At 31.3% G+C, this 17,154-nt stretch overlaps 1 protein-coding gene across 6 annotated transcripts in view; it reads right to left on the bottom strand.

Annotated features, from left to right (window-relative positions):
* Positions 1-2,992: 2,992 nt before the first annotated feature.
* Positions 2,993-17,154, bottom strand: part of LOC142321720 (glutamine--fructose-6-phosphate aminotransferase [isomerizing] 2-like) — a 138,878-nt gene continuing 124,716 nt past the window's right edge. For all 6 annotated transcript variants that reach the window (XM_075360024.1, XM_075360028.1, XM_075360025.1 and 3 more), the window contains 2 exons: positions 6,650-6,784; positions 2,993-4,368 (listed from right to left, as the gene is read on the bottom strand). In XM_075360024.1, the coding sequence (XP_075216139.1) occupies positions 4,258-4,368; positions 6,650-6,784 (246 nt within the window). In that variant the 3' untranslated portion in view covers positions 2,993-4,257. The remainder of the gene's footprint in view (positions 4,369-6,649; positions 6,785-17,154) is intronic.

The raw sequence follows: 17,154 nt of genomic DNA on the forward strand, positions 1-17,154 counted from the left end.
AACAAAAAATTCAGAACTTGTGCATCGGCCAGTAAAGTGATGATGACGGTCTTCTGGGACTCACCAGGGCAAATCTTTAGTGACTATTTATAAGTCACTTAATGAATAGTGAGTACTTCTAACACGCTCCAACAGAAAGTGATACCCATGATAAAGCTAAAATGTCAGTGTGCTTTGTCAAAAGATATGATTCTCTTGCACGACAACGTGTACCCCAATATTGCTCAGAGAACAGGAGAAATGCTCGAGAAGTAGGTGGGAGATAACAAAACCTCCTTACAGCCCAGACCTCCTATATCTGATTTTCATTTGTTCAGCCTGCTCAAGGACTTTTTATGCAGCAAGAAGTTCGACAACAATGAACCAGTCAAAAAAGTGGCACACAAATGGTTCAAATAGCAAGGTAAGGACTTCTAAGCAGCAAGAAGCATAAAGCTCACAGAACGGTGGGATAAGTGTCTAATTGTTGCTGGAGACTATGTTGAAAGTAATTTTCATTGTCATTGAATAAATTATTTTTTCTTTACATCAATAGGTCTCATTAATTACTGAACATCCCTCGAAATAAAAATACATCTCAGATTACCTTTACTTTCACTTTACTCAAACGTTATTGTATTTACAAAAAAATAAAGGTGAAATTTTTGGATAAAATATTCTCATTTTTCAAAATATGATCTCAGATATTATATTTTTGTTTTATTTTTTGGATATATTTGTGAGAAAAATAAAAAAAACTAGTAGAAACTACACTTAAACACACTTTTTTTTATTTTCACCTACAGATAAAAAATTACCTACATGTAAAAATTCAGCCACTTAAATGCAGGTGATATGCAATCCTATAAGTGGCACCTTCACTTGTATATGTATATAATTATTTTTCATTTGTTTTACAGATATTTAGACAAATATCCAATGATGCTGATGGTAGCTATTCTGATTACTCTTCCAAAATTCTAATGATAACATTTAGAACATGATATACACCTTACAGACATTTCATCAGTGTCTGAGAACAAGCATAGAATGCCAAAACAATTAATCATTAAACATGTTAATCATTATTTACCTATAAGGAATAACAGAAATTACTCAGTAGAATATTTTACATGTAATAGACTGCTACTTTACTTTCTGAAAATTTGCTTATATAACAGCCTTACTATCTAGTAGTTTAGCCTATATAAAAAATCACAAAATTTTCCTGTACTCTCATTTACCAGACTTAGTCCTCTTGTAATTTCTTCTCACTTCAAAAATAAGAATCAAATTGAAGAAAGAAAACTGTACAAATACAGACATCTAAATATAACCATAGGAAGTAATAAATTGTTGATCAAGTACTTCTAAGGTAATCTTCTGATAATACCAACTTATATTTGGATTACAGTAAACACTTCCAAAAGGTCTATTTTAATTAGAACTCATTGTTTTTTTTTTGGTAGTTGTTAGTGTTGACAAGGCTGTAGTTTGTATAGCAACTGATTCAGAGTATCATAGTGGAATGGGAGTCCTACTTGTCAGTCAGACCAAGACTTTGTTTCTTAAAGACTTTTCTTAAAAGTCACGCACATCAAAATTAAAGTGTCTATAAACAGTAGAACAGTTGAAAAAGTTCTATCACCTACCGCAAGATAGCACCATGGGTGCTATCACAACAAAACTAGACACCATTGTGATGTGTATTGATCACATGATGCTTGCAGTACTGCTTTGTTTATTGCCTGGGAAACATGTCATTTTCCCAAGAGCAACAGGTTTTCATCGCTGAACATTATTTTCCAGTTGTTCTTACGCATGTGTTGTAGATGAATTTCGTGGGAAATACCCAGATGTGGCAGAGCCTAACAACTCAACTATAATGAGATTAATCACCCACTAGAGAATACGGATCAGTTGCAGACAAGAAGAGAACCAGGGGCCTGGCCATTTTGACTGATGCTAAACTGGCTGAGGTTAAGAATGTGATCCAGCGTTTGCCTTCAAAAAGCTTGAGCAGACTGTCAGTGCACTCTCAGATTTAATATGGAAGTGCTCAGAGAGCGATGAAGTGATTACACTTTCATGCATATCATGTTTGCAGTGTTCAGGAATTGAAGGAGCCAGGAAAAAAAAATGCGTGTAGTGTATTGCACATGGTTTTGGTCATTTGTTGACAACCATGGAATTGCAGAGCTTGACTGTGCTTCTTCACTGATGAGATGTGGTTTCACTTTAGTGGCTATGTAAACAATCAAAACATTAGAATTTGGTCAACTAAAAATTCACATTTTATATGAAAACCCTTTACATTCTCAGAAAATGGGAGTGTGGTGTGCCGTATCACATTGTCGAATAGTGGGCCCAATTTTCTTTGAAACTACAGTAAAGTGTTGTGTAACAAGACATCATTACACAGTTTATCACGCTTCTTGAGGATGATGAATGTGATTGTTGGTTCCAGCAGGACATTGCTACATGTCACACATCTAAAGAAACCATGTATTTCTTGTGCGATTTTTTTGGCAAGCGTATCATCTCAAAAGGATTATGGCCCCTACAGCCACCCGATTTGATGTCCCCAGATTTCTTCCTGTGGGGTTATCTTAAAGGAAAGATCTATAAAAACAGACCACGCACACTGGAGGAACTAAAGATGAACATAACAATGAAGATTAACATCAGTATACATGTGCTCCACAAAGTGGCCTCAAACATGGTAAAATGAGTACATGCATGCATTACTGAATGGTACAGCCATTTTGAGCATATTTTGTGAAAATAGATAAATTTTTAAATATTATTACTTTTGTCTTATTTTGTTTATTACTTTGATGAGTGCGACTTTCGGAACCCTCTGTACTACCACACCGTAAGAAACATATGTATCTTTCTTCTTCTGTTTTTGTGTTTAAACCACAGATCTTATAATAAAATTAAGAGAAAATTAATTATATAAAAATCATTTTAATGTAAAAATCTTATTAATGAGATTAATAAAACATTAAAATCATCTGTAACAAATTTCTTGTTTTATTAATTACAATAATCAAACAAAACACATTCATTTTTTAATTAATAAAAAAAATATAGAGCACCAAAGAATCTCTTTTCTAAAAAATTATTTATAAAACAGAACAAAAATACTAATTAACAAAAGAACAAAATGATTACATAGAATACATTAAAAATCCATCCGCTAAATTTATTTAAGAGTAAACAAGATCAAAATAAAAAATAAACATTTTGTTCTGTTCTTTTTTAAGAAAGAAATTTAAAAGTACACTAAATATTTACATTTAAATTTAAATATATTTTACATTCACACTAGAGATTTTTTAAATAATAAAAATAAACTGATGACAAATCTTTAAACATATAAAAAATTATATAGATTGAAAATATATACATACATAAAATCATAACAGAACCATAAAACAGTTATAATGTGAATGTTAATTAAAAGTTAACAAATTAATTTACTTATACAAAAAAAAAAAAAAATGTAAATCTTAAATTTATGTAAAACAAACTTTTCTAAGGGAATAGTTTCAAAAGTCAATAAATAATTTCCAGTTCTTTCAGTTCATTTCCTAAACTTAGCAGTAGGAAAAAACATTTTATATTTTAAACAGTTAAAATCTCTTCAGATAATTAAATAGGATTATGGATAATAATCTGTATCTTTATACATTCATAAAAAAAACTCTGCAAATATTTTTTTTAATTGTAAAGCAACCCAACAACATGCAATTAGAAACAGAAATAATTAATATAATGAATTTTATGGGGTAAAAACAGAACAGGAATGTGCCGAAAGAAATGTAACATTAAAAATAATAACACAAAAGTATATATCAAAATTTATTAAACAATTTCTTAAGTTTATTTTTTTGATAAACAAAACACAAAAATTGTATAAAATAATTTTAATCAATTCATAGTACAGTTTCTAAATGTAACAATAAATAAAATTGTTTCATAAAACTGCTTTAATAGATTATTTTGTCTATCAAAATCAATGTATAAAATAGTTAATTACAAATATAAAATGGTCTACACATTTAGTTATCAACAAAACTTGAAAATTTGTTTACCTTTTATAGTGAAATGTACTCATTACATAGCATTGTATAATACCTGACTTTTATAAACTGTCAAAACAAATTATAATAAAAAAGTACTATTTTATAAGGAAATAAATGTAGAAGTAGTAAAATGTTATAAGTGCATGGAATGTTCAGTCCTTAAATGGCAGTTATCACCTGCTTATCTTTATTCAACAGTCACAGATTTTGCTAAGTTTCTGGGACAATCAACATTACAGCCTTTCAATACAGCAATATGATATGATAAAAGCTGCATTGGGATCACAGTTAGAATGCCCTGGAAAAAAAGTAAAACATAAATATTATACTATATAACAAATTACAGTAATTAATCATTAAATGAGCGCCACTTACACATTTTTTCTAACTTGCAAGTAGATATATTAGAAAAGAGGAAATATATACTGTAATTTTGCATACAACAATAATAATTGTGCATAAATGAATAATATTAAAATTAAAAGGTTTTAAATATATAATTATAAAAAAGAATCATTGAAGTAAAAAATGGTACTACATCAGAATTGAGAAACAATCCATGGTTGCATAAATGTAAATATATAAGTAAACTACTTTACTACTTTCAAGTAGAAAGACTTTTGAAGTGGTACACAAATAATGATAAGAATTATATTTTGCTACTAATTTTACACATTAAAGATTAAATTATTTGTTAAAATAAAAGAAGTACATTCAAGTATAAACTATTTAATTATTTGAAGATGAATGACTGAGCTCCTGATAAACATTAAGAATACAGTAATGCCAGTTTTGAAAAATTAACAAAACAGAGAAACAAAACACTGTGATTCAAAAGGAACATTTATATATACGTTTATTTTTTTCAATTTTTATTCCAAATCTTAATGACTTAACAGAAGAATAAGAAGAGTTAAGTACTACTATCACAGACTTGTGTATAAATGAGAGTTGAAGCCAGAAGTACTCATATAGCCTACATGTAAAAAAAAATCAGTTAGTTCACTTCAATTACAATTTCTTTAAATAAATGAGTACTTATGTACAAGAGCAGTCCAAAAATTAGTAAAACTGATTTTGGTAGAGAAATTTAAAACATGCAAAGTGGCAGTCCTGCATTTACAAGTACCCAAATGTGTAGCCAATTTCCTGTGTTAATTTCAAGTTGACTGAGTGTCAGTAATCATTCACATAGTGTGTTGGATAATTTCCCATCCCAGAAAAAAAAATTGATAAATGTACACAATTGAGCTTTGTGTTTTTAAAAAAAATGTTGCATCTAAAACATATGAAATATTGAAAGAAGCATTCAATGAAGAGTGTGTGTCAAGTGCAATATGTTTTCGTTTGACATGCCGCATTTTTGGCTTGATAAGAGAGCATGGTAGGCATGGCGTGTGTGTGGGTCAACACACAGCAAGCATCATATTAGAAGAACATCATATTGATATGTGGGAGTTGCAGAACTGCTACACATCTCAAAAAGCAGTGCACACAGTATTTTGAGCTAACAGGTGCATGAAATGAGTTGCGTGTTTGAGTTCTGCTGCTTTTAACACCTGTGCCTCTTAATGACTTGATATTGTGTACCCATCTGGGGATAATTCTTTGCCTGCTACATAAAGGAAGGAACATGCTTTTTTGCATAATGTGGTAATATGGTGAGTCTTGGATGTTCCATTATGACCAAAAAAAAAAAGATAAAGCTGCACTCAGCGCAGGTAAGTCATGATAATCATCTTTTTTGATCATGAAGGCATCATTTACCCAAAATTAGGTACCTACATAATGACTATAAATGCTCTTTGGTACATCAATGTAATACAGATAATGCTGACTCACTTCAGAGAAAAAAACACTCTGGAAAAAAATTGTAGAACTTCTGTTGTTATGATAATGCACGCTTCCATAATGCCACTCATAATAATGTTGCATAATAATATCAATAAGATAATCTGTGAACTTTTGAATGGAAATAATCAAAATAGTTCCTCATCTACTACGCAGCCCAGATTCTGACTTGACTGTTCCTAAAGGTGAAGAAGGGCTTGAAAGAATAAAAATCTGAGACAAATCTAGAGGTCATAAAAACCTTGCATATGAAACGCAAAGTGCTTTCAAAAGATGACCTAGAGTTTGTGTTAGAACAGTGGATCAAGCATTGTAAGTAGTGTGTTGCATTTTAAGGAAGACTATTTTGAAAAGGATCATGTAAATGTAGATTCAGAATAGTCTTTTCAAAGTCTGTATGTGTATATTACAATTACATCTACAAAGTCAATACAACAAAATAATATGATTCATATTTTTCTAAATCAGTTTCCCACTGAAATGAAGGTGATATTTAGCTCTAAAATCTACACTTTAACTGTTTAAATCCTGACAGTCAACTTCATTAATCTCAAAGACAGCAACACGTACATATTCATAAGAAAGATATGTACATTTCCGTAGAGGAACAAATTAATCTACTCTATTTTGTCACAAAAAACAATATCTTATGTACTTTATGCCAACTTGATACGGAAATTTCAATAATACATATTTTATAAAATTTTTAAAATACTGAACACAATTACCTGCAAACAGTCAACAGTATGAGGCACTTCAATAAACTTGGAAGCAAAGCTTTCTGTCTCATCATCACCTTTTTCACCAATTACAATAGGAAGTCCCTCCCTTGCAGTTACTTGTTGTAAAGCATTCATACATTTCTGTTAAGAATAAAAATCGTGTAATAAATAAAACTTCTTACCTTATGATAACAAAAAGAAAATATTTTCCTAACTTACTTTTATAACTAATCACAGAACACTGAATATGTAATATAAGGGAAAAAATCGGTAATAATGAGAACAACTAATAATAAAATCAGTCATTATAATGAAAGCTTTTTGTAAATGATTAACTTTTTTCCCTTTTTTTAACAAATATGTTAGTCATTAAAATATTAACATTAAGGCAATCAAGCATACTAACTATGATGTAAATGACAAATTTATGAACATATAATAAATTAGGTTGAATTGATAACACAAAATAACAAAATAAGATTATCTAATCAAATTTATAAAGATCACAATATAAAAAAAATGTTATTTGATTTCCACCATCATACAATAAATTGCAAGCATTGGAAAAGGCAAGGAAGGAAATATAGTGGGTGAATACGGGCTGGGCAAAAGGAATGAAAGAGGGGACCGACTTATAGAGTTTTGCACGAAGTATAATTTAGTAATTGCCAACACCCAATTTAAAAATCATAATAGAAGAATATACACTTGGAAAAAGCCAGGCGATACTGCAAGGTATCAGATAGATTATATCATGGTTAAGCAAAGATTTAGAAATCAACTCGTGGACTGCAAAACTTACCCTGGAGCAGACATTGATAGCGACCATAATTTGGTGATAATGAAATGTAGATTGGGGTTTAAAAACCTGAAGAAAAGGTGTCAGATGAATCGGTGGAATTTAGAGAAGCTTGAGGAAGAGGAGGTAAAGAAGATTTTTGAGGAGGACATCGCAAGAGGTCTGACTAAAAAAGATAAGGTAGAAAATGTAGAAGAAGAATGGGAGAATGTTAAAAAGGAAATTCTTAAATCAGCAGAAGCAGGCGGAATAAAGAGAACTGGTAGAAAACCTTGGGTTTCAGACGATATATTGCAGCTGATGGATCAACGTAGAAAATATAAGAATGCTAATGATGAAGTAGAATTACTAAAGACGGACGAAGCAGGAGCGATATAAAATGCTGAATAACACAAGCTAAACGAGCCTTCAATAAGAAATATAATTTGTTTACATCAAAAATTAATTTAAATGTCAGGAAAAGATTTTTGAAAGTGTATGTTTGGAATGTCGCTTTATATGGTAGTGAAACTTGGACGATCGGAGTATCTGAGAAGAAAAGATTAGAAGCTTTTGAAATGTGGTGCTATAGGAGAATGTTAAAAATCAGATGGGTGGATAAAGTGACAAATGAGGAGGTATTGCGGCAAATAGATGAAGAAAGAAGCATTTGGAAAAATATAGTTAAAAGAAGAGACAGACTTATAGGCCACATACTAAGGCATCCTGGAATAGTCGCTCTAATTTTGGAAGGACAGGTAGAAGGGAAAAATTGTGTAGGCAGGCCACGTTTGGAATATGTAAAACAAATTGTTAGGGATGTAGGATGTAGAGGGTATACTGAAATGAAACGACTAGCACTAGATAGGGAATCTTGGAGAGCTGCATCAAACCAGTCAAATGACTGAAGACAAAAAAAAAAAAAACAATAAATTATTTATTTTAATTATATTCTTCCCACAACAAAACTGAATACACCAGAAAAATATGTTAAGTAAATTTGATTGTATACTACACTATGAGTAGATGGCAATTTCTTTCTATTTTTTATCAGTTAGTTCAAACACCCTCCTCTATGAATCATGAGACCTTGCCGTTGGTGAGGGGGCTTGAGTGCTCAGGGATACAGAGTAGCTGGACCGAAGGTGCAACCATATCGGAGAGGTATCTGTTGAGAGCCAGACTAAGGAATGATTCCTGAAAGAGGGCAGCAGCTCTTTCAGTAGTTGTTAGGGGCGTGAGTCAGGACGACTTAAACGGCCGTATCAACATCACTCAGTCCTCTGAGTACTGCGCAGCTGAAAGCAATGGAAAACTACAGCTGCTTTTTTTTTCCAAGAAAATGTGGCTCTGCATTTTCACATAACAATAATGGAGGCGCCTTCCTTGGTAAAATATTCCGGAGGTAAAATAGTCCCCCGTTCGGATCTCCGGGTGGGGACTACTAAGGAAGGGGTCACCAGAAAATTAAAAAATAACATTCTACGAGTCGGAGCGTGGAATGTTAGAAGCTTAAAAAAGGTTGGTAGGCTAGAAAATTTAAAAAGGGAAATGGATAGGGTGAATGTGGATATAGTAGGAATTAGTGAGGTTCGGTGGGAAGAGGAAGGCGACTTTTGGTCAGGTGATTTTAGAGTAATTAACTCAGCGTCAAATAATGGGCAGGCAGGAGTAGGCTTCGTGATGAACAAGAAGATAGGGAGGAGAGTGGAGTATTTCAAAACGCATAGCGATAGAATCATTGTAATAAGGATAAAATCAAAACCTAAACCGACAACGATTGTTAACGTTTATATGCCTACAAGCGCCCATGATGATGATGAGGTAGAATGTGTATACGAAGAGATTGATGAAGCAATTAAACACGTAAAAGGAGATGAAAATTTAATAATAGTTGGAGATTGGAATGCAAGCATTGGAAAAGGCAAGGAAGGAAATATAGTGGGTGAATACGGGCTGGGCAAAAGGAATGAAAGAGGGGACCGACTTATAGAGTTTTGCACGAAGTATAATTTAGTAATTGCCAACACCCAATTTAAAAATCATAATAGAAGAATATACACTTGGAAAAAGCCAGGCGATACTGCAAGGTATCAGATAGATTATATCATGGTTAAGCAAAGATTTAGAAATCAACTCGTTGACTGCAAAACTTACCCTGGAGCAGACATTGATAGCGACCATAATTTGGTGATAATGAAATGTAGATTGGGGTTTAAAAACCTGAAGAAAAGGTGTCAGATGAATCGGTGGAATTTAGAGAAGCTTGAGGAAGAGGAGGTAAAGAAGATTTTTGAGGAGGACATCGCAAGAGGTCTGAGTAAAAAAGATAAGGTAGAAAATGTAGAAGAAGAATGGGAGAATGTTAAAAAGGAAATTCTTAAATCAGCAGAAGCAAACTTAGGCGGAATAAAGAGAACTGGTAGAAAACCTTGGGTTTCAGACGATATATTGCAGCTGATGGATGAACGTAGAAAATATAAGAATGCTAATGATGAAGAAAGTAAAAGGAACTATCGGCAATTAAGAAATGCTATAAATAGGAAGTGCAAACTGGCGAAAGAAGAGTGGATTAATGAAAAGTGTTCAGAAGTGGAAAGAGAAATGAACATTGGTAAAATAGACGGAGCATACAGGAAAGTTAAGGAAAATTTTGGGGTACATAAATTAAAATGTAATAATGTGTTAAACAAAGATGGTACACCAATATATAATACGAAAGGTAAAGTCGATAGATGGGTGGAATATATTGAAGAGTTATACGGAGGAAATGAATTAGAAAATGGTGTTATAGAGGAAGAAGAGGAAGTTGAGGAGGATGAAATGGGAGAAACAATACTGAGATCTGAATTTAAGAGAGCATTAAAAGATTTAAATGGCAGAAAGGCTCCTGGAATAGACGGAATACCTGTAGAATTACTGCGCAGTGCAGGTGAGGAAGCGATTGATAGATTATACAAACTGGTGTGTAATATTTATGAAAATGGGGAATTTCCATCAGACTTCAAAAAAAGTGTTATAGTTATGATACCAAAGAAAGCAGGGGCAGATAAATGTGAAGAATACAGAACAATTAGTTTAACTAGTCATGCATCAAAAATCTTAACTAGAATTTTATACAGAAGAATTGAGAGGAGAGTGGAAGAAGTGTTAGGAGAAGACCAATTTGGTTTCAGGAAAAGTATAGGGACAAGGGAAGCAATTTTAGGCCTCAGATTAATAGTAGAAGGAAGATTAAAGAAAAACAAACCAACGTACTTGGCGTTTATAGACCTAGAAAAGGCTTTCGATAACGTAGACTGGAATAAAATGTTCAGCATTTTAAAAAAATTAGGGCTCAAATTCAGAGATAGAAGAACAATCGCTAACATGTACAGGAACCAAACAGCAACAATAACAATTGAAGAACATAAGAAAGAAGCCCTAATAAGAAAGGGAGTCCGACAAGGATGTTCCCTATCGCCGTTACTTTTTAATCTTTACATGGAACTAGCAGTTAATGATGTTAAAGAACAATTTAGATTCGCAGTAACAGTACAAGGTGAAAAGATAAAGATGCTACGATTTGCTGATGATATAGTAATTCTAGCCGAGAGTAAAAAGGATTTAGAAGAAACAATGAATGGCATAGATGAAGTCCTACGCAAAAACTATTGCATGAAAATAAACAAGAACAAAACAAAAGTAATGAAATGTAGTAGAAATAACAAAGATGGACCACTGAATGTGAAAATAGGAGGAGAAAAGATTATGGAGGTAGAAGAATTTTGTTATTTGGGAAGTAAAATTACTAAAGATGGACGAAGCAGGAGCGATATAAAATGCCGAATAGCACAAGCTAAACGAGCCTTCAGTAAGAAATATAATTTGTTTACATCAAAAATGAATTTAAATGTCAGGAAAAGATTTTTGAAAGTGTATGTTTGGAGTGTCGCTTTATATGGAAGTGAAACTTGGACAATCGGAGTATCTGAGAAGAAAAGATTAGAAGCTTTTGAAATGTGGTGCTATAGGAGAATGTTAAAAATCAGATGGGTGGATAAAGTGACAAATGAAGAGGTATTGCGGCAAATAGATGAAGAAAGTAGCATTTGGAAAAATATAGTTAAAAGAAGAAACAGACTTATAGGCCACATACTAAGGCATCCTGGAATAGTCGCTTTAATATTGGAAGGACAGGTAGAAGGGAAAAATTGTGTAGGCAGGCCACGTTTGGAGTATGTAAAACAAATTGTTGGGGATGTAGGATGTAGAGGGTATACTGAAATGAAACGACTAGCACTAGATAGGGAATCTTGGAGAGCTGCATCAAACCAGTCAAATGACTGAAGACAAAAAAAAAAAAAAAAAGTTCAAACACGGCAGTTTTTTTTAAATAATTAACTAAAAACCTTAATTACTGCTATAATTAGAAAATAAGAATCTGTTTAAAAACCATTCATAAAAAAATGATTAAAACTATTAACCTAGATGGTCATCTCGATTGTTAAATAATTATTAATGGTAGATACTGAGGAGTTAGCAAAGCATTTCAAAAAGTTATTCACTGAATGAATTGTAACCTTTTAACTTTAAATATGAAAAAAACTATTGTATTGTAATTCTCAGATAAACATACCACTGCTAATCTCACATGGATACAATTCTTATTAATGACAAAATAGTTTTTCTGTTGCCCAAAAAAGCAAAACTTCTGGGTGTTTATTAAACGAAAAATTTTCTACTGTCCATTAGAGATGTCAGAGATCTATTTCAATTACGCCAGACAATGGAACTGTTTTTATGTAAATCAATATAGCTTCTCCAAGCCGAATTGGCACAGATCTGCGGTTGCATAGCTAACGCGGGGCTATAATATGCTACTCGTAGAAGACAGTATATAAATGGTATAATAAATTTTACGCTATATATAAAGTAAACATTTTTTTTTTATCTTACAGGAATTTTTTAATTTAACTAATTTTTTTATACCAATTTATGGTATATATATATATATATATTTTTTTTTATACTAATGTTTACTCCAATCAACAAACAAATTCACATCAAAAATTATATTTATATAAAAAGATTTATAGTCTTATATCTATATAAAAAGATAAATAAATTCATAACCGAACAAAACAATACACAAATATTTAGCTAACTTATTTTTAAATATTTAAAGTAAAATAAAAAAATATATAAAAAAATGTTTAAAACACCAATCTTAAACACATTAAAATGTAAAAAAAAAATTTTAGAACAGTACCTCAGAATTGATTTGACAACAAGCTTGATGGTGATATGTAAGGTTATATGAAAGGCATAGCTTCAAATTAAAAATTTGATGTTTTTGAAAGATCATCCATATGAAAAAAGTGGCAAAAACATCAAATTTTTAATCTGAAGTTAAGACTCACATATTCTTACATATCACCATAAAAGCTTGTTGTCAAATCCATTCTCAGATATCGTCCAAAAATTATTTTTTACCGTTTAATGCATTTAATTTAAGAGTGGTTTTTAAAAAGTATCTTTATATATTTTTTATTTTCTACTTTTTAGTTTTCATAAGTTTATACTTTACAACTGTGCTAGCACACAGGTTTGAGCGTATTTAGCGAAAGATCTAATTGGTATGTTTTACAATGAGTGAGTGCAATCAAAACATAGGGCTAAACCATTTAATTTCTGGATAACCAAAATCTGGTTGATCAAGAGTGTACCCGATGCATTAATAAGTTAGCGCTTGACCTGGTGATACATACACCGTTTGAATCACAAAAATAGGACGAGTGGTCGCCAAAATATTATGGTGGTACCCTGTCGCACGGGTTAAAATGTACTAAATTTTCCCAAACTATCAACTTTTTCATCAATCATTTAAACATTATCATATATTGTTGATGATTTATCACTTTCTTTATCAATAAAAATTTTCTGTATCATATCGACAGTGATTTGTTTCACTTTTAAATTGCTAATGTCAGCAGATGTTGAATTTTGTTTGTTAATTTTATTACTACTGGTGTTTGTGTCTTTTTTTCTGATGTCATTTTGTTTTTTATTTTCAATTATTGCTATACCTGATTTCTTGCTTTTAATATTATCATTTGAAGAACTACTTTCTAATTCTTTTGATGTCTTATCAACCGATATTTTTGTATCACTGTTGAAGTACTGTCAAGCAGTTGAGAACGATTGCATTTCACTACCGACATGAATAATTATTATCCTTTCTCCTTTTGAAATTAGCACAGCAAAACATTCAGGTGCATTTGAAGGCTGCCAACATTTCTGTTGGCAATGAGAACTTGAAATAAAAGTCTCATCAACATAGACAATTGGTCTTTCTTCAACTCAATCTAGTCTTCTTGGTGTTCTTCAACTTTATTCAAATACACAAACCGTTTGTACTGAATATAATGTTTTTCAATAAGAATTGCCCTGTTATTCCTAATTCTCTTCCATTTGAAGTTCATGCTTAACAAAAATGTCCGTAAGCTACTCTTTTGCCCATTAAATACCCCATCACTTTTTAGTTTTGTGTTAAGTTTCCTTAGGGAAGGCAAGCAGCCCTTGTTTAAGTAAAATTTTAACACTTTACGTTGTATGGTATTCCAATCAAAACTTTGTCACTTCCTTCTTGCGTTTTATTCCTATGCAAGGAGAAATTAATTTTTTCTGAAGCTATTTCACCAGTAATTTGTTAAACTATTCTTTTTGAGACTCCTGTGGCAGAGGCTACATGTTCTACAACTTTTTTGGGAGTAACTAACAAACATTCCAACTGCAGCTTCTTCCCTGCCACGTAATTAAAAACATTATGTATAATTTCTTTCCCTTGGTGGTGAATGTCTTTTCCACGTAAATTAGAGATAATATGCAAAACAATAAAATCAATTCACTACAATAAGAACAGAGCTGAGAAAAATTTAATACTTTAACGCAAATAAATTACTTTTAAAATTTCACTGAAGACTTCAACAACTTTCAAGAATTGAAACTCAAAGAACGCTATAATCGGACAATAATCTTATACTCTTTGGATACACACAATTAACTGGACAAGTTTTAATTGTAAACACAGTATAAATTAGAATGGAATCATTTACAAAAACAAGTTAGTCTCTTAATTAATCAGGAACGGTTTGTATAAATACAGATTCAATGTTTCATTTGAATGTTTATAATGATACACCGTTCGGTTATTATTTACATAAACCTGAATAAAGAAATCTTTCTTACATATGACTCATAGCCTAAGCTAATGTACAGTTGTTCGCCACTCCCAGAACAAAGGGCGAAGAGCATAGCATAAACAGTAGACATCAATCTTGTGAATGTTTGGCTGGGATATTTTATACAGTTATAAAACTAAATAAATACATTTACGCCTAAACACTAATCAGTAATAGCCAATCAGTCTGCATAATATTGCAAAGCATATCTATTTCAGTTCTAGTAAATAAATTATCAATTTAATAATATATAAACTCAGGATTAAATAAGTAACTAATAAATATAAGACTTGAATTTGTTCATTGTTGAAATAAACAATAGTCGTATCGTATACAAACTGTCTTTAATCAAGTAGTATTATAAACCCGTGCTCATTAGACAGCAAGATATACAGCTATCAGTTCTGTGCCAATTCAGCTTGGACAAGCTACACAATATTTTATCAAAGCAATAAATCATAATGTTCTGTACAGAAGGGTCTTAATAAAGTGCTAAGCTTGTCATCATTATTTACAAATATTCCCATTTGAAATAAATCATTTCTTAGGACTTCCTCAAAAAGATCATTACAAAGTTTCAAAGTAAAAAATGACAAGGGCTGTCAAATCACTGTTTGATCTCCATAAAAATGAATCATGTGGAACAAACTTTAAAACATTAACTTATCTTTGTTTTTGTAAATGTGGTATCTTTGCTAAAAAGATTAGTCACTTATTCTTAAAAAATTAAAATATCCATCTCTATCAAACCAAACAAGTGTTTTCATTTAAATCAATAATTCATCTTAAAATAAAAAGGTTATAATAAATAAAAGGTATTATGCTAGCTTTCCATTAAGTTATCATTTAAAAAAATTTTCCTACTAATTTATTTAAAGTACAATTAAATTATCTTCTTCTACAGAAGCAACATTATTCTATCAATGAATTTAAAAAAATACTATTAGATTTTTTACAAGCCCTGAATTTTCTGCATCCCATTCACTATGTACGTAGATATAATCTCAAATAATTTTCATTATTGCTTTCTGAATTATTTTTACATTTAACATCTTTATGCATCTACCATAACATTATTTCATGTTTATATTTTAAATAATTGATATGAACATTAGTCACATCTATTTTTACTTTATATTTTATAATTAACTATATATTTTGATATGCTTGGTAAGGTTTTACCATGGTTTCCCTTGATCCATCTGATAAATATTGGGTAGTTCCTTTTTTTACCTATGGAGTAGCTAACCTAACCATTCAGACATGATCTACTATAATGTATAGGTAAAAATAAAAAAATTGTTTATTTATGAAAAAAAAAATTAAGAAATGCTAATAATATTACATTAATAAATGCTCAAAATAAGCACTTCTAGCATTTTTTATAAAATAAAGATTAGAAAGAAGTCTAGTTTTAAATAATTCTACTCAAAAATGTATAGTTATCATAAAAAGAAAACTTCTGAATCTTCCAACTCAGATTTCCCAAAAGAAAATTGCCTACAACTATACTACTTACTTTTTTATCAACAGTTGCTTTTATTTTTTATTCTATTAACACTGATACAGATACTCATTTGTTAGTGTTTTGTAAGTACTGATTATTTGTTAATTAATTATTACAATCTTTATTTCATCATTAAATTTTTTTCAAAAAAAATTGTACCATAACAAAGTGCCATAACTTACATAGAGGATGATGCCTTCCACTTGACTGCCATTTTCTCTCTGGCATGTAATACAAAACCCATGTTTCACTGCCGTGACAATTGAATTAAGGAACTTATCACCTTTTTCTGTGTAGCACAGAAAAATGAAATCAGAAATTCCAAAGCAGATTCCATTTGGATTTTTTTCTGACGTTCTGTTAAGATGTGCACAAACCTTTCTGAAGCCAAATGATCATGAACAGTGCGACCAATAACAGCTCTTGAAACATCAGGAAAAAGAAGGGCCAGGTCAGAAATCATTGGCGACGATCTTTTCTGATTTCATCACCAACGCATTTCAACAAACATTGGTGATTATCAAGCGCCTCCCCAAACATTCTTCATCATGCACATTATTTATGTTATTTCTAAACCTTTCACACCATTTTCGGTCATTTATTTCATTCATTGCATTATCACTATACACAGCAACCACCAACTGCCTATGAATTTCAGCCAGCTTAATGTTTTGATAGGTCAAAAAATGTATGACTCCATGTATTTCACAGCCGACAGCAACATCGATCTTCCTATTTGTTTTATAACATAATAACTCATACGTAATCAAAGATATTACAACACGACAACTTACAGATAACAATGCAGTGTGTACATTAGTGGCATGGCCATAAACAACACAGGTTCGCCAACCTTAAGGAGAGAAATTTCCCAGCAGTCTTTACTTTAGAGATATCCCTCGTAGTTTTTGAGCCCTTTCTTGTTTTAACAAAATGTTTCAACTGCATTTTATATAGTTCTACTGGTACTATATATTTATATAAATTCACAAATACATATTTA

This window comes from Lycorma delicatula, chromosome 3 (genome assembly GCF_047948215.1).
Source record: "Lycorma delicatula isolate Av1 chromosome 3, ASM4794821v1, whole genome shotgun sequence".
Classification (NCBI taxonomy): domain Eukaryota; kingdom Metazoa; phylum Arthropoda; class Insecta; order Hemiptera; family Fulgoridae; genus Lycorma; species Lycorma delicatula.